The sequence below is a fragment of the Hypomesus nipponensis genome, chromosome 3, assembly GCF_054491055.1.
Source record: "Hypomesus nipponensis isolate SF chromosome 3, ASM5449105v1, whole genome shotgun sequence".
NCBI lineage: Eukaryota > Metazoa > Chordata > Actinopteri > Osmeriformes > Osmeridae > Hypomesus > Hypomesus nipponensis.
The window spans coordinates 19,361,419-19,379,222 of record NC_140363.1 but is presented as its reverse complement, the minus strand read 5'-3'; the positions used below and the strand labels follow the sequence as shown (position 1 = coordinate 19,379,222).

At 49.4% G+C, this 17,804-nt stretch overlaps 2 protein-coding genes across 3 annotated transcripts in view; one reads left to right on the top strand and one right to left on the bottom strand.

Moving 5' to 3' along the window:
* The first annotated feature begins 5,881 nt into the window (after nt 1-5,881).
* On the top strand, nt 5,882-7,571 carry gchfr (GTP cyclohydrolase I feedback regulator). 2 transcript variants are annotated; one of them, XM_084681976.1, is made up of 3 exons: nt 5,882-6,119; nt 6,674-6,765; nt 6,875-7,571. In XM_084681976.1, exons 1-3 carry the CDS (start codon nt 6,084-6,086, stop codon nt 7,002-7,004), a joined length of 258 nt encoding a protein of 85 aa, XP_084538102.1. In that variant the 5' UTR covers nt 5,882-6,083; the 3' UTR covers nt 7,005-7,571. The 2 variants fall into 2 exon arrangements, with proteins under 2 accessions (XP_084538102.1, XP_084538094.1); XM_084681968.1 differs by having other exon boundaries at nt 5,887-6,119; nt 6,671-6,765.
* A 2,979-nt stretch (nt 7,572-10,550) lies between these two features.
* Nucleotides 10,551-17,804, bottom strand: part of dnajc17 (DnaJ (Hsp40) homolog, subfamily C, member 17) — a 34,639-nt gene continuing 27,385 nt past the window's right edge. Inside the window, exon 11 of the mRNA XM_084681940.1 lies at nt 10,551-10,827. Coding sequence (XP_084538066.1) covers nt 10,711-10,827 — 117 coding nt within the window. The 3' untranslated portion in view covers nt 10,551-10,710. The remainder of the gene's footprint in view (nt 10,828-17,804) is intronic.

Sequence of the window (17,804 nt, the reverse complement as noted above, 5' to 3'; positions counted from 1 at the left end):
GAGACGCCAAAATGGATGCCAACAAGATTCTGAATGGAAAGTTTACTTTGAAAAAGTTGGCAAATTGTTCCATTGACAAGACCAAAGTGATCTTTGTGTTTTGTCGTTGTGAAGTGAGCTATCATCTCAGCACGTCCAGTCTAAAATACCACTTGATGAAGCACACAGCTGATGTGAATTCTCTGCCCCCTTGTCAATGCCAGGCGATTGCAATACTGTTTTCAATAAATAAATAAAAACTTTGCACTGAGCAAGCCACTTTTCCATGTTGATAAGAGCATTAAAATGAGAAAAGAATTATGGGACAAAAATAAATCAAGGGGCATTTAAAATAGATAAAAATGTGCGATTAATTGTGTGTTAACTATGACATATATATTTTAATAGTTTGACAGCACTACTTAGCACACGAGGAATGTAAGTGTTTAGACTAGGGGGAAAGAATCATGTGTGGAAGAGAAAGAGGAGGTGAGAGGACAGGACACCAGAGGACAGGAGCAGATAAGAGCAGCAGGATGGATGCTGTCAACGTCACTGCCCAGCCTCCCCACTATCCATGAAGTATGCTTATCGGTGTGTGTGTCTCTGTTGGTCTAGGTGCTTGTGTGTGTGTGTGTGTGTGTGTGTGTGTGTTTCTTCCCATGACCTTGCACCTCACATAAAACTTGTTAAGTGAGGGCGAATTCTGAATGAGCTAAGTGTCTGGGACATACAGCCTACTGTGTTATCTGAGTTTGTGACGTGTTGGCCAAGACATTGCTTCATCCTGGACCACCATAAAGCGTCACTTCAATCTGCAGTTTCCAAGAAGCCCGATGAGTTATCGTGCTAGCCGTGTCAGTCAGACGGCCTTTACTCATCTCCAGAGGCTTCCAACATGATACTAGTGAGGATGGGGAGGTTTTGCGTGACAAGAACAGAGCAGTGAATAATGACCTTTTCCTTGCCACAACAACATCATAAATCTCACTTACAGTCACAGAGATTAGTCCCCAAACGAAGGTATTTTGTTATGTTGTGTGAAAAGTCTAGCTACCGTACATTCTGTCTCTCTGAAATTCAAGAACAGACGTTCAGATGTGAATCCAGTAACAGCAGGCTGTCTCTGTCATGTTCACAGCAGGCTGTCTCCATCGTGGAGGAAAGGCTGCTGAACCGACGGGTCCTCCTGACCAAAACATGTGTTCTTCATCAGGGCCCATAGCTGTGACATCATCAGGAACCGTAGCTGTGACATCATCGTCACATGGCTGGCTCTCGTCTCCACCTTCTGTTGATCTGCTCGTGCCGGGTGGAGAGCTGGGCACTCTCACCTCCCTCCACCTCCTGATGCATCCTGGGAACACCTCCACCTCCTGATGCATCCTGGGATCACCTCCTGATACATCCTGGGAACCCCTCCTGATGCATCCTGGGAACACCTCCACCTCCTGATGCATCCTGGGAACCCCTCCACCTCCTGATGCATCCTGGGAACCCCTCCACCTCCTGATGCATCCTGGGAACACCTCCACCTCCTGATGCATCCTGGGAACCCCTCCACCTCCTGATGCATCCTGGGAACACCTCCACCTACTTTTAGAGTGAGTTGTGTCTTTGCTAAGTGGAGATGAAACATTCGGTCTCCCAAATGCTGGGATTTATGAACGGAAAAACCCATCAGGCCACGTTAAGTTTGACTGTTTAATGTCGGGCTCTTCAGCAGGCAGTCAGGGCTCACTCCAGAGATCTCAATGCAGAGATCTCACTGCAGAGATCGCACTCCAGAGATCTCACTGCAGAGATCTCACTGCAGAGATCTCACTCCAGAAATCTCACTCCAGAGATCTCACTCCAGAGATCTCACTGCAGAGATCTCACTGCAGAGATCTCACTCCAGAAATCTCACTCCAGAGATCTCACTCCAGAGATCTCACTGCAGAGATCTCACTGCAGAGATCTCACTCCAGATATCTCACTCCAGAGATCTCACTCCAGAGATCTCACTGCAGAGATCTCACTCCAGAGATCTCACTCCAGAGATCTCACTGCAGAGATCTCACTCCAGAGATCTCACTGCAGAGATCTCACTCCAGAGATCTCACTGCAGAGATCTCACTCCAGAGATCTCACTCCAGAGATCTCACTGCAGAGATCTCACTGCAGAGATCTCACTCCAGAGATCTCACTGCAGAGATCTCACTCCAGAGATCTCACCGCAGAGATCTCACTCCAGAGATCTCACTGCAGAGATCTCACTGCAGAGATCTCACTCACTCAGGCATTGCTCTGCTGACATCACCTCATGTCAGAAGACTCAAAGCCCCTGAAGTTCATCGTTGAATCCCTCACCAGACTTGAGATGTTTTTCGCCATAGGTAAACACCCTGCGTCGTTTCCATGAAGTCCTGCTCCCCTCTTCTGTCCTCCGACGCCAGAGTACTTCCTGATGCAGCTCATAAGGACGTGGTTAAAAACACCTCACACAACCTGCAGTGGACATGGTTGGGCTGGCTGTAGTTACTGTGCAAACCAACAAACGTTTCAAACTTCCTGTGCAGTGGAAGGAAAAGGGAGTGTGTCTGGACATCTCTCCTGCCATCCTGTTGTTGTTTAACAAACTCAAGCTGGCCTGTTGCGTTTTCTCAGTCCTCTGTTTTGTTGTTGTTTGTTAAAGGCGTCCATTTCCTGTCCAGAGACACAATCCACTGAACCGATTAGCTCCGCTGGTTTGTTCGTAAACAAAAACCGCATGTTGCCTTCGCAGTAACAACAACCATGATGTCAACCCAACACTTAATGGAAATCATGTGACCCAGGTCCTCCTCCCTGTCTGACCTGCTGTTCCTCTGCGGTTCCTCTGCTGTTCCTCTGCGGTTCCTCTGCGGTTCCTCTGCTGTTCCTTCTTTGCCCTTTTGGAAGAGAGGAGAGACCCAGCTGAAACCTTCTTTGGGTTCTGGAAAGACGAGGACCACACCTGTCCGCACAGACCTGTCTGCACAGACCTGTCTGCACAGACCTGTCTGCACACACCTGTCTGCACACACCTGTCTGCAGACACCTGTCTGCACAGACCTGTCTGCACACACTTGTCTGCACACACCTGTCTGCACAGACCTGTCTGCACAGACCTGTCTGCACACACCTGTCTGCGCACACCTGTCTGCGCACACCTGTCTGCGCACACCTGTCTGCGCACACCTGTCTGCACAGACCTGTCTGCACACACCTGTCTGTACACACCTGTCTGCACACACCTGTCTGCACACACCTGTCTGCGCACACCTGTCTGCACAGACCTGTCTGCACACACCTGTCTGCACCTGTCACAGCCAAGGGGGCAGGGAGGCAGGCCCAGCGCAGGACACAGGCAGGGAGACTGGGGAAATCTGACCAGGTAACAAATCCCTTTGAGGTGTATAAAGCAGCCTGCAGCAGAACAGGGCAGTCTGCAGCAGGACAGGCTACAGCAAAACAGTCTGCAGCAGGACAGCCTGCAGCAGCCCACAGCTTTACGTAAGCTGTCAGGTGAAATTAAGACGCCGACCAACAGAAAAACAGGTCAAGGAGGATCTTCTCTCAGAGGCGCAACACCTGCTGGAGTAGGGGAGGAGAGAAGAAGGGACGAGAGGAGAAGAGAGGGGAGGAGAGGGAAGGAGAGGGGACGAGAGGAGAGGAGACGAGACGGGACAAGAGGAGAGGGGACGAGGGGGGAGGGGAGAAGAGGGGAGAATAGGGGAGGAGAGGGGAGGAAAGGAGAGGAGAAAGGGGAGAGGGGGGAAGAGGGGAGTATAGGGGATGAGAGGGGAGGAGACTCACTGGCCCAGAAGCAAGACACACACACAGACACACACAAACAGAGACAGCCCCTCCTCTCCTTTCACTGTGTCTGTGTAAAAGAAAGTTTTGAGGGAGAAAAAAAGTTTCTAAAGGTTGAAAAACTATATTTTAAAAAGTTTCTACATTGATACTCTTTTCGCCCATTACAGTTTCCGGTGTGTGGATGGCTTTACCGACAGCTTAATTGCCTTAATTTAAGACACCAAGAGCATGATCATGTAACCATGTGGTTAATGTAGGCCACCTTTCGATAACCATCAACCAGTTTGAATGTTTTTTGGTGGGACAGATAGCAGTAGTCTACCAAGTAGATTTAGAGCAGCTTTTGGAAAATTGACACCATTAGGTTATTGGTGTGTTGTATCGTTAACATGTCTGCTACTGTTTTATTATTGACATGTAGCCTATTTATATTATGTCATAGGCCAAACACTAGGCAGTAATATAGGCCCTAGTTAAGAAGAGCAAAGACTATTGTTTAAAGTCTTGCCAGAAAATGAACCCCCTGCTAACTCTGACCAGGAAGGTGCCCCATGCATGAAACTTACTCTGGTTACTCATAGTAGTCTATATATTTTATATAGTTTGCATCATTGATGACGAGACAAGACTATGCTCTACTGTCCTCAATTGTGCTCTAGCTTTACTGTGTGTTATCTTTCTCTGTTCTCCTCGCCTTTAACTGTGTGACATACAAATAAAAAAGTTTCTAAAGGTTGAAAAAATATTTCAGAAAAAAGTTTTGAAAAACGTCCCTCTTCTAAACATACACATTGATTCTAACTGGAATGTTAATACAAAAAGTTTTTGAAAGGTAGAAACAATATTTTTCAAAAAAGGTTTGACAAAAAAGTTTTGTATCATTGATGAGTACTTTATGAGGACTTTACTGTACTCTGCTCTGTTTCAGGCTTCTCTGTTCTCCTCTCCTCCTCCGTCCTCTGCTTTCACCGTTTTAAAAAAAGGTTTAGAAAAAAAGTAGGCCTACGTTATGGATGAGACAGGTAGTTAGCGATGTCATGAAGACATTCCTGATCAGCCATGGCCATGGCCATATATGAGTTCGAAATTGTCGACGTCAAAAAGGATTCTTGACAAATGTGCTGAGTGTATTTTTGTATTAATATGATGTAAGGTCCAGTTACCAGCGTGACACTAAAACATGTAGTGGTTATGGCTTATTTGGCATCAAAAATACATTTATATTGCTGATTGTATTGGACTGCGCATCCATTGTCGTAGGGCCGTTGTTTATGTCTTTCATTTCCCTCACAGACTCACACGACCAATACACATTTGTTATTGCTGCTCGGGGGAGGACATTTATAAAATATCAAATAATTAAATTAGAGTTGCAGACTGTACGGTTCAGTAATACTGCTTTTCAAACGGGGCTCTTATTTTGTAACCTCATGATAGAGCATTGTCTCTGATGCACGGAAAGTTGTATAATAGACGAGGACGGGAAAGTCTGCTTTAGATTGAGGGAAACTGACTGCGGGAAATCAAGTCACGTTAAAGTTTCCCAAATCAGACAGCAAAGGATTACATAGAGTTCAAATCAACCAACGGCAGGCTTGTTTTTGAGTTTAGTTTAACTTACTTACAGGCTGTAGCCTAAAGCAGCCCCTCACATATAAACTTGAATATTGCTTCACGTCCGTGTTTGGCTGAAACCACACTGGACATAGTGTACAATTTCCCAAACCACATAATTAAAATAGAAACCTGAACTGCACAGGCAAACCATGACAGAAATGGCACATTTTCAGACCGCCAAACGCGACGGGGGAGCGTAGCTTAAATTGCAACAGGACCCCAGCTATATCTTACACTCCAGCCAGAGATTACATCTTCAGAATTTTCGACAAGCAAAACGTAAATAGTCTAAACGTCTCGAGATAAAGACTGAAATAGAAACTGATGACATTTTGAGATTGAATACATTTGAAATTTCACTGGCACCATATCCATATCCTCCAATAGAAAACGTAGCCTTACTGGGTTTGTCTCGAGTAGCATGTGTGTTTATTTGACTTTCATTCGATACTTCACACAGCCTGTTGAGCAAGCTGAAGGCACAAGAGCGTCTGCGCTCTGCTGCCGCTCTGTTGAAAGATGAAGAGGAGCGCTGTGATTGGTCCATGATCATGGGTGTTTCCGCATTCCGCTGTCAGTAGAAGCGCAACTCTGAGCAGAGACTGTCGCGTGTCTGGAAGCCCGTCTACATCTATTCCCAGAGGAGGATTCCCCGCTGAGTCAGGATGCCTTATGTCCTCGTCAGTACTCAGATCAGACTGGTTAGTATATTCTCCTCGTCCTCTGGTCTGCACGGTTAGAGACGCAGCGATGCAACTGACAGCCTTCGGTCTTTCTATTAGTGGCGTACACGTCGCCACAGAATCATTACTATTTAAAAAAAAAAATACTGTTATAATCTGTCTTGTTGGGGTTTGCGCAACATATGTACATTGATGTTTATCAGTAAGAAAACTGCAGAACATGGCCATGGTGCCCTGCCTGCCCTAAATTAAAACCTCATGTTGCAAGATTTATAGACTCGGCCTGTTACTGTGTGTAGTTGATTGTGCAATCTTTTAGAACACAGAAACGTCAACGACTTGGGGTTATGTCTGTTCTTAAGAATAATCTAAAGAGTAGACTAGTGCACGTGCCAGGGCGCACCGGCGTGTTACGCACTGGTTATGTTTCTTATTAAAAGTTCACTAATCAACCAGTCACTGTTTGGTGGGCTGCTGTAACAGCCATGTTGTGGTACATGTGATCAGAGCATGCAGACACGTGCCTGTATGCCAGCTAAGGGGTGTGCTGTTCCTGCTGCTGTTTCCAGGAGACTGGTCCAACCTTGGTGGGGGATGAGCACTCAGACCCTGTCATCATGACCTACCTAGGAGCCAGGAAAACCACCATGCTGGGGAACAACTTGTTAGTATTGAGTTTTACCACTGAACTATTTTATTATATTCTAATATTAAATGATATATATGTGTGTGTGTGTGTGTGGAGGGGGATAAAGTGTGCATGCTTTTGGCAGCTCTGAGTACCACGTGGACGACCCTCCTCGGCTGGTTCTGGACAAGCTGGAGAAGATCGGCTTCAGAGTGGTGACCATGACGGGCGTGGGGCAGACGCTGGTGTGGTGTCTGCACCGCGAGGCAGAGTGAGACGTCCTGGAGGCTGGAGGCTGGCCATCATGGGGGCAGGAGGGCAGCTTGTCCCCCTGGCACCAGACCCAGGCAGCGTCCAGTCCACTCTCTCCTCCTCACAGCACGACCATGACCCCCCTAGATACTGGGGAGGTCATGTTTACAAACTCTACTACTCTCAGTCCTGTGAGTGCTTCTTTTCTGTTTCTACGTTGAGGTAGCTGAACTCTGAGCTGCATGATGTGGCGCTCCTACACCCAACTAGTGAGCAAGGTTATTGTTGATGCAATAAGTTCCATAATGAAGACACAGAGTGAGTAGTTCAGTGGTTTTACTCTGTCAAGTCGACAGCCACTGCAGTAGACAGCAAGTGTGTGCAGGGAATGGTTCCGAACTTAGTTTACTCTGCTTTAGGAAAAGCAAATATATCCCCTCGACCAACATGATGACAGTCCATCAGTCCTTCCTCTTGGCTCAATTAGAGCAAATAAATGTATTACACTAGATCAGGAAGGAGGTGTTAATTGCACAATGTATCAATCCATGTAGAAAGGGGTAATAAAAATGACATATCATGGATGGAAATCTGTTTTGATTCATAAGCAAATGTAATGAGTTTCCGCCCGTAACTGTTCACCATGTTAGGAGGTCAGTAAGCCATCTCACCACCCTGAGAAAACCAGTCAGTAGAGAAGTGTGCGGGCCTTGTGTTGCTGGTCTGCTGTGAGGAGGTTTCCCAGCTGAGGGATCCCCACCACAGCAGACCACATGGGGATGGTCCTCTGCCTGCCCTGCCTGCTCCTGCCCCCCTTGTGTACCCAGTGGAGAGGCCTGCAGGCTGGGGTGGAGGGAGGGTGTGTGTACCCAGTGGAGAGGTCTGAAGGCTGGGGTGGAGGGAGGGTGTGTGTACCCAGTGGAGAGGTCTGAAGGCTGGGTGGAGGGAGCGAGTGTGTACCCAGTGGAGAGGTCTGGAGGCTGGGTGGAGGGAGCGAGTGTGTACCCAGTGGAGAGGTCTGGAGGCTGGGTGGAGGGTGAAGTAGAAGAGCCAGCCATGCTGGGTGGCCTCATTTACAGCCTCATTTAAACTGAGTTGCGTGCGTGTCTTACATCAGGCCAGCTCTGATCGCTAAGCCTTCGCCAGGCTTGCTGCCTGCGACGTGACTTGGCCTGGTCTCCAACAGACCCCGTATCAAAGCAGCCCTCTAATTAGCGAGGAGCGTCCAGAGCCGTGGAGCAGACAGAACCTGCCGGCTCGTGCACAGCAGCAGGCCTCTGCACGGACCAGCAGAGGAAGACGTCTCCAGGCTGCAGCGCTCACACTGGGAACCAGCCGTCTCAGGGATGAAGAGTCCTCGGGTTGCTCCGCACGCAGACCAAGCCGCAGCGCTGCGCCTCCACGTGCTGCTGCTGTCGCAGTGTTTCCGCTCGTCTCATTGGGACAGAGTGTCTTCCCGGCTCAGGGCTGTAAGAAAGGCTGAACAAAACCATCTGATGAGTGAGTTTTGAGGAAGCAGAGGAGTGTGTGGAGGACCAGATGGGATCCACCCTGCCACACAGCCACAGAGCCAGCCTGCAGCTGGGTGTTGTGTAACACTGGGGTCTCAAGGAGGAGGCGCTGGGGCTGGCAGGGAGGAGGTGCTGGGGCTGGCAGGGAGGAGGTGCTGGGGCTGGCAGGGAGGAGGTGCTGGGGCTCTCAGGGAGGAGGTGCTGGGGCTGGCAGGGAGGAGGTGCTGGGGCTGGCAGGGAGGAGGTGCTGGGGCTGGCAGGGAGGAGGTGCTGGGGCTCTCAGGGAGGAGGTGCTGGGGCTGGCAGGGAGGAGGTGCTGGGGCTCTCAGGGAGGAGGTGCTGGGGCTCTCAGGGAGGAGGTGCTGGGGCTGGCAGGGAGGAGGTGCTGGGGCTGGCAGGGAGGAGGTGCTGGGGCTCTCAGGGAGGAGGTGCTGGGGCTGGCAGGGAGGAGGTGCTGGGGCTCTCAGGGAGGAGGTGCTGGGGCTGGCAGGGAGGAGGTGCTGGGGCTCTCAGGGAGGAGGTGCTGGGGCTGGCAGGGAGGAGGTGCTGGGGCTGGCAGGGAGGAGGTGCTGGGGCTCTCAGGGAGGAGGTGCTGGGGCTGGCAGGGAGGAGGTGCTGGGGCTGGCAGGGAGGAGGTGCTGGGGCTCTCAGGGAGGAGGTGCTGGGGAGATGGACGTCTGGTCTAAACAACACGATGACAGGAGGAAACACTGCGCCCGCGAGCGGAGCCTCCACAACACCACAGATCCTCAGGAGACCAGCAAATGCATCTATTTTGTTTCTAGGATGTTCCGTGGAGTTGTGAGGATGGGTGTGTTCCGGCCTGGAGACCACAGTCTGGCCGGAGATCCCAAGGGGCAGCCTTCCCAGCAGCCAGCAGCCACCTCTTCCTCCAAGACGCCCTTCAACAAACCCTCCATTGTGAAACTCACTAAATGAGATTAGGAAATAGTTTTTTTCCTTTTTCGATTTTATGAACTGTTGGTCAATAAAAAACAATGTCATGGTTTATCCTCACATGGAACAGGCTTTTTTTATACAAATACTCCATTTGAAATTGAACGGCGTAGCATGCGAGAGAAAAGTGTAAAAACAAGAGAATACATGGCTGTGTCCTTGCAGTTCCTCACAATACTGCCTCTGCAATGTGGTGAACCTTCAGACGGTGTTTACCAACCCCAAGGGCCGGTCCTCGCACGCGGCCCAGCCAGACTGCAGCGCCACCAAACTGCAGCCCAGCCAGACTGCAGCCCAGCCAGACTGCAGCGCCATCAAACTGCAGCCCAGCCAGACTGCAGCCCAGCCAGACTGCAGCGTCATCAAACTGCAGCCCAGCCGACTGCAGCGCCACCAAACTGCAGCCCAGCCAGACTGCAGCGCCACCAAACTGCAGCCCAGCCAGACTACCACCCCAGCCAGACTGCAGCGCCATCAAACTGCAGCCCAGCCAGACTGCAGCCCAGCCAGACTACCACCCCAGCCAGACTGCAGCGCCATCAAACTGCAGCCCAGCCAGACTGCAGCCCAGCCAGACTGCAGCGCCACCAAACTGCAGCCCAGCCAGACTGCAGCGCCACCAAACTGCAGCCCAGCTGCAGGTTTCACATGGAGCCAGGCTGATCTCTCCTCAGCAGGGTTCTGTGGTCAAAGCTGCCGCAAGACTCAACCTATTCAACAGCTTGACCTTAGCTGGCTGCATGATCTTGGAATGAAGACGGAATGAGGAAATGATGTTTCAACAGCGGATAAGGGAGGAAGAGACTTTCAGTACTTGGAGAGGGTGGGTTGGTGGGTGGAGGTGGATACAAGCATCAACTACTTTCAAGGGTCCAGGCCTACGCACGCTCAGGACCTTTAAGATGAGGTGAATCTTGATTATGGTCTGTCTGTCTGTTAAATGCCAGGGAGTTGGGTCTCATCTTAGACATTGTTCCTCACAGTTCTGCTCTCTGCTGACTGAGAGCAGTGATGGACAAGCTCTGGGTCCAGCTACAATAAAACCATTCCATCATGATAGCGATGTTGTAAAACGAAAACAATTAAAACAGTAAACAGTACGCCAGTTCAGTAAACATGATATTTATTACAGTCTATTTTTTGTCATTATAAAAAATGATAATCATGAAAAGAGATTTGCACCCCAGATGATGCAGCTTTATGAAACTAAAGCTGCTGGTGAAGACAGATGTGAGGCTGACTGTGTGAGGTTGTTCCTGTGCTAGGACATCTCCTCGTCCTCTCTCTGCATCTGCTCAATCAGCTTCTGTCTCTCGGCCGCCTGTCTCATCTTCATCAGCACCACGCTCTCGTAGTCCCGCTCGCTGCTCAGGGATCCCTGCAGGGGGCAGCAGAGACACATGTCAATCACATCCAGGTAGGACTGTTCACCTGCCCACAGTGTCTGTGTTTATACAACAGGGAGAGGAGAAATGAGAGAAGGAGAGGAGAGATGAGGGGGGGAGAGTTGAGGGGAGGAGAGATGAGGGGAGGAAAGATGAGAGGAGGAGGGATGAGGGGAGGAAAGATGAGGCAAGGAGGGATGAGGGTAGGAGTGGAGTGTGGAGGGGGGAGAAGTGGAGACGGTAGGAGAGTAGAGGGGGGAGTGGAGTAGAGAGAGAGAAGAGAAGAGAGGAGGGGGGGGAGGGGGTGGAGGAGCCCAACGTTTTCATCTCAGGTACAAGTGGGATGACAATAGCAAACATCAAGAGCTGTAGGGGTCAGGGCCAGCAGGCTGGACCCCCCAGACCCTGTGCAGCCTCTCACACACACACACGGTCGGAATCGGATCACCTCATCGTATTCACACACACGTACGTAATACTATTATATCATACAAAGACACACGCACACACGCCTAAACTCAATGCACTGATATACACACGTAATACTATTATATCATACAGACACATACACACACACACACACACACACACACAAACACTCACTGTCCCTAATCCGAGAGGGAAGGGGAGGGGAGCTTAGGGTCCACAGAAGAAACCTGTTTTATAGGATTAGATGAAGGAAGTTTGCAGTGCCAAGGAAGTGTCTCTTTAACAAGACAGTGAGCTGGGGAGAGATGCATGTGTGTGTGTGAGGCTGTAGGGGGGGGGAGAGAGTGCGTGAGAAGAGGAGACAGGAGAGGAGGAGAGAGTGAAAAGTGAGGAGGAGTGTCTCTCTGAGGTAAAGCATCTGGAAGACATCACAGGGTAGTCCTGCCTCGGCGAGCGGGAGAGAGACAGGCAAGGGAGGAGAGAGAGAGAAATAGGAAGAGAGAGACGGGGGGGGCTGCTGTGTGGAGGCAGACAGCCTCTTTCTCTGCCCCTGAATGCGGGGCTGGGAGTCTGTGATTATCATTCCAGTAATGTGAGCTCAAGACCTTGTCTGACATGTAACCATGAAATATCACGCAAGCCTCATTAGGTAAATAAACAACTGTTGTCCCTTCAATTAAACCAAACAAAAGGACGTAGGTACCTTCCTGTCGTTCTAACACCTCCGCCCCACCCCCTGCACCGCCCTCTAGTGGGCGCCCTCTCCAACAGCAGGCTGGTTCAGCACAGGGCCTCACTCAGCTGTGCCTCCCTGGGCATGGCCCATGACCGTGTTGGGGTGAGGAGGTGCAGCTCACATGACTGACCCCCGTGATCACATGACACTGTCTCCAGCTCAGAACAGGTTAAAGGAACACTCTGAACGCTGATAATGACAGAGGAGGATGAGGAGCACTGAACACATCTGGGATGAGGCCAGCCAGCACACACACACACACACACACACACACACACACACACACAGGAGTAACGTCGCTGATGTCACTCTGCCAGGGTCTACCAACAGCATACCCACATCTGATCCTGGCCCAGTCCTGACATCACAACCTCCAGCAACTGGAGGGTGTGAGGGAGTCACACTGTGTGTGTGTGTGAGTCAGTATGTGTGTGTGTGTGTGTGTGAGTCAGTGCATCAGTGCAGTGTGAGGTGACTAAACATGCAGGTGGCCAGTGTGTTTTCCCGACAGATAAGATGAGACGTGCTCCATGTTTGACCTGTGTGTGTGTTCCATGACTTCCACAGCTGGGCTGTCAGTGATGTCGGAGAGGCGGGAGGGAGAACACATATCAGATTTGGTCAACTATGACCCAAAGGCAGATAAGAAAGAACATAGCATTAAATGGGAACTTCTCTTATTGACATCCAGTCCAGAGAGATGCAGGGCCCCAGGCAGGAGAGATAAGCAGGAGAAACATGTCCAGCTTATTACCTCGTGTTTCCAATCTAGTTCTGAGGACCGCAGTGAGCTGGAGGGGGGGGTGATGTCATAAGGTCTTTCATCATCTAGACTCACACCAGATAGGCTCATCCCCCGTCACAGACCACCAGCCTGCAGACCACCAGCCTGCAGACCACCAGCCTGCAGACCACCAGCCTGCAGACAACCAGCCCTCATAGGAGAGGTTGGTCCCCTCAGAGCCCCATCACCTCCCCTCAGAGCCCCATCACCTCCCCTCAGAGCCCCATCACCTCCCCTCAGAGCCCCATCACCTCCCCTCAGGGGCCCATCACCTCCCCTCAGGGGCCGTCCTGTGGATCTGAGGTGTCAGGAGACTAATGGTCCTGACTGCTAGAGCTGCTGCCAGCTCCTGCAGGCCAGATATGAAACGATAGGCTGTTTCAGAACTCTGTTTAATAAACAAAAGATCCCATAAAAGATGCGAATAAATGATCCGAAATGAGTGGGTTTGTTGCAATTTGTAAGATGTATTCTAAGACACTCGTGCTTAAGTCAAACAAATGCACCCTGGCAGTGGAATCAGACATGCCACAGCTAATGAGACTCCTGTGAAGAGAAAAGTCTGGCTTTACACACAGAAGATCCATCATTCCTCTTTATGGGGATAGACAACAGCGCAGGAGTTGTCCAGGTCTGCAGTTCCAGACGCTGTCGTCATGACAGCGCAAATTCTGCATCCTGAAACTGTTATGAGTACAGCAACAGGCCCCTAGTCCAAATCCTGTCTGTTGTTCCAAACATAACAGACACAGAACCACCACACATCTGGCTTCTGGATGCCCAACCACAAGCCCTCCCTCACATTTAAAATAAGTTCACACCAAATATCACTCTACAAAGACCTATGTGGTCAAAGTTTGGATTGAAAAAACAGTCTAAATGAATTGCCTCCATTTATATAAAGTTTTGTGATAAGATCATGTTTTGAATTCAGGTAGGTAACAAACTAATATAACTATTGAGGGTACAATTTCTGGGGAAATTGCGAGGTAAACTTGCAACGCTTGCATCTGTGGCAGTATGTTTTAACTGTATTACCTGGGAACATATTGTTAAAAATAATATTGTAAAACAAAATAATCTGTTAGCATTTTTTTGGGTTGTATGTGGAAAGAAGCCCCCCCCCCCTCTCCCGCAAAAAAAACATTAAATAAAAAACGTTTCCAAAGGGAGAAATAATATTTTAGGAAAAAAAGTTTTGGGAAGTTTTGTACTTGATGAGGATTGCTGTACTCTGTTTTAGGCTTCTCTGTTCTTCTTCCCCTCATGGATATCATAGAAACATTTTGTCGTGGAGTGTGTGGAAAAAAGGTTAGAAAGGTTCACAAAAGAAATCCCTAAAGAAATCCTAAAGTAAAAAAAGTTTCAAATATTCTACAAACCTTTGTTGTGTGTTTTTTTGTACCAATGTATGAATATGATGTGAGGTCCAATAGGTTGTAGTAATGGATACTTTTTACTATGTCAGAGCCCAGACTTCTTTAACTTGAGTGAAAAAGTGTAGTCAGCACTTCAACTTTTATCAGTCTTATTAAACATGTGTACTTGAGTGAAGGCTGTGTGTACTGCTGCCATCTCTGCACAGGACTGAGCCCCAGCATGGATAGTTAGTGGCAATGTGAGGATGGCACAGTGCGCTTCACAGTTTTACTGTGGAGTTTGGTTGTAAAATGTGAAATAGAAAGCAGTCAGTGTTGGGTGAGGGCCGGAGCAGAGACTGTTGGATAGTAGAGAGACTGGGGCCTGTTGGATAGAAGAGAGACTGGGGCCTGTTGGATAGGAGAGAGACTGGGGCCTGTTGGATAGGAGAGAGACTGGGGCCTGTTGGATAGGAGAGAGACTGGGGCCTGTTGGATAGGAGAGAGACTGGGGCCTGTTGGATAGGAGAGAGACTGGGGCCTGTTGGATAGGAGAGAGACTGGGGCCTGTTGGATAGGAGAGAGACTGGGGCCTGTTGGATAGGAGAGAGACTGGGGCCTGTTGGATAGGAGAGAGACTGGGGCCTGTTGGATAGGAGAGAGACTGGGGCCTGTTGGATAGGAGAGAGACTGGGGCCTGTTGGATAGTAGAGAGACTGGGGCCTGTTGGATAGGAGAGAGACTGGGGCCTGTTGGATAGGAGAGAGACTGGGGCCTGTTGGATAGGAGAGAGACTCGTCATTTGGAAGCCCCGAAAGAAAGAGAAATAAACAAAAAGAACGAGAAATGGCTGTGGAGACGTGAACTCCCTGTGCTGTGGCTGATTTCGCTATGATGGATGTGCTCTGGCTTTCCTATAATAAGAGAGCGGGCTGATTCGCTATGTAAAATTCAACAATACATCTTTGTAATACCAGAATTATGTCTTTCACATAGCGGCTTACCTTCCGGGAAAGGGCCCTCTGATTGCAACAGATTTCATATCAAAACATGGAGGGATACACGCCTGCTAAGTACCCTCAGTCTAACCCTCGTAAGAGGAGCGCGAGAAAAGCTTCCCCAAAAGACGTTTTTAATTAAGACCTGGCCTGAGGGCACATTTTGCTGAGTGTAGTTGGGTAAATAGGATATTATACAAATCCCAGGTGAAATGAGGTTAACCAGTTGGGTGAAGCTGGACCTGGCTTACTTGACTACCGTTGCGTTATTAGGTCGATTAAGTATTTGACCGCTCATGTTAAATAATTGGTGAAGAATCACTTAACGACTTTTCCTGCTAAATCACTATTTATGCATGTTTGCACGCGGTTAAATATACTAAATATATATTCAAACCAAAGCTCATGGCAAAGATATGTGCAGATATGTGCAGGCAAAGACAGAGCGCTGGTACAAACAGCTCAGTTCGAGGCTCAGAAAGCCATAGCCCATGTTGGTGATGTCCTGGCTGGCCCAGAGAGAGCTGGAGGGGGCAGCTCTGGAGCTTTACACCCTGACCAGGGAGGCATGATGCTGGGCCAAGGAGGAAGCACACCATGCCAAACACTAGCCTGGAAGACAGACAGCTAGCCTGGAGGAGAAACTGTACTCTCAGAAGAGGGTTAGGGAGGCCAAGGCCAGCCAGGCCCAGGATGAGCAGAAGAGGGCCAAGGAATGTCTAAAGCTCTTTGAAGCCGGGCTTGGAGGAGACAGCTCTTCGACAAGCAGGCCGTGCAGAACCAGGAGACCAGATACGCCCGTGGATTGGCACCTCAAACAACCTAAACCCCCAAAAGAAGACATGAAAAAAACTCAGATACAGAGACTCCTTCCCGAACTGCAGACACCTAGAGTATGAGAGGTAAGACAGACACACATCACCACTGTGACTCGCAAACCAAAACAAATACCCCGTCCTCCACTTCATTGACATGGAATACCCTTCCTCCTAAATGTTTTGGTCCTTAAATCATTCACATCAAGAAGTGCCTTGCGTATCATGACAACGTACACAGCTGGTGGTGCCTTCACCCGGATTACAAAGAAGACACTGTACAAGTTGTCCCTGGTCTGAAGACTTTCTACTTCAGCCTCTGTGTTCCCCACCTGCACATAACCCTGTGTTCCCCACCTGCACATAACCCTGTGTTCCCCACCTGCACATAACCCTGTGTTCCCCACCTGCACATAACCCTGTGTTCCCCACCTGCACATAACCCTGTTCTCACCACCTGCACATAACCCTGTGTTCCCCACCTGGACTTGGAACCCAGGCTGTGAGAGCTGATTGAGGTGTTCAGGGGATGAAGTGAAAACAGAGAATCCTGAACCTTGGGGTGGGGGTGGGGGGGGTGCTGCACAGACGGACTTATCTTCAATGGCACCTTTTACTGTCAAGTATTACAGCTGTTTGTTCAACACACTGACCAGTGGCTGCATGTGAATGTCAAGTCATGTTCCGCAATACATGTGCACAAACATATTCAAATGTCGCAGACACGCTCAGTCATGGACAGCGGTGTGTCACTGCTAACAGAGGCTAGCACAGCTGACAGAAGCTAGCACTGTTAACAGAGGCTCGCATAGCTAACAGAAGCTAGTACAGCTAACAGAAGCTTGCATAGCTAACAGAAGCTAGTACAGCTAACAGAAGCTTGCATAGCTAACAGAAGCTAGTACAGCTAACAGAAGCTTGCATAGCTAACAGAAGCTTGCATAGCTAACAGAAGCTTGCACAGCTAACAGAAGCTAGTCCATCTACTAAAGATCTGCTCAGAAGTTGCTGAGCACTTAGGGAAGCAGAACTGTGGCAGGGACAATACAAAAAGCCTGCTTAAAGGGGGGTGGTTGAAAACCTTGATTCTAGTCCTGAACAAATGTTATGATCAGAAACCGTTTCATGTTTGGGAGAGGGTGTGTGTGGAGCCGGTTCTTCTGTAGGAGAACAGGGAAGGGCAGTGTTTTTAGTCTGTCGGAGCCAACTGTAACGACTCCAAGAGGAGAACAACTGCATACAAATCCACTCCCTACACCATGTCTGTGTAACCTAGGAGACTTGATACTGTTTAACTCCTAAAGGGTATCTGTCCTCACAGCTGGCTAGGATGCCTAGGATGCTGGGAGCCTAGCAGTTCTTAAGGTACATGTGAGTATTTACTGTATTATTAGCCTGATGTGTTGGCTATAGAAATCTGAATGTGGAAAGCGAACACATCTTAAGGATCTTTCCTGCCTCCACAATATTATGAGACAAGTTACATCAATTTTCCACCAGGCTGTTCCTACCACATTCCAGCTGGTGATGTAGCAAGCCGGAGGCGTGGGAAATGGAACGGCAACAAGTTATCAGTCTTGTGCAACCCCTGCCTGCACATGCATGTCTGTGAGTGAGTCAATGGCTTCATTCGATACCAGTCTGGTTCTCTGGGCCTCCAGTCAACCAGAATGACCTGTGTTAGCTTGAGGGGGCTTTGGACAAGCTAACAGAGACCAGCACAGGAAATCTGCAGCGTAGAGACAATGACATGGAGATTAGTGATCAGTTAACCCCCATCTGTGTGTAGGCTCACGCTCGCTCCAAAACACACACACACAGCGTCAGGGGAACACACACACAGCGTCAGG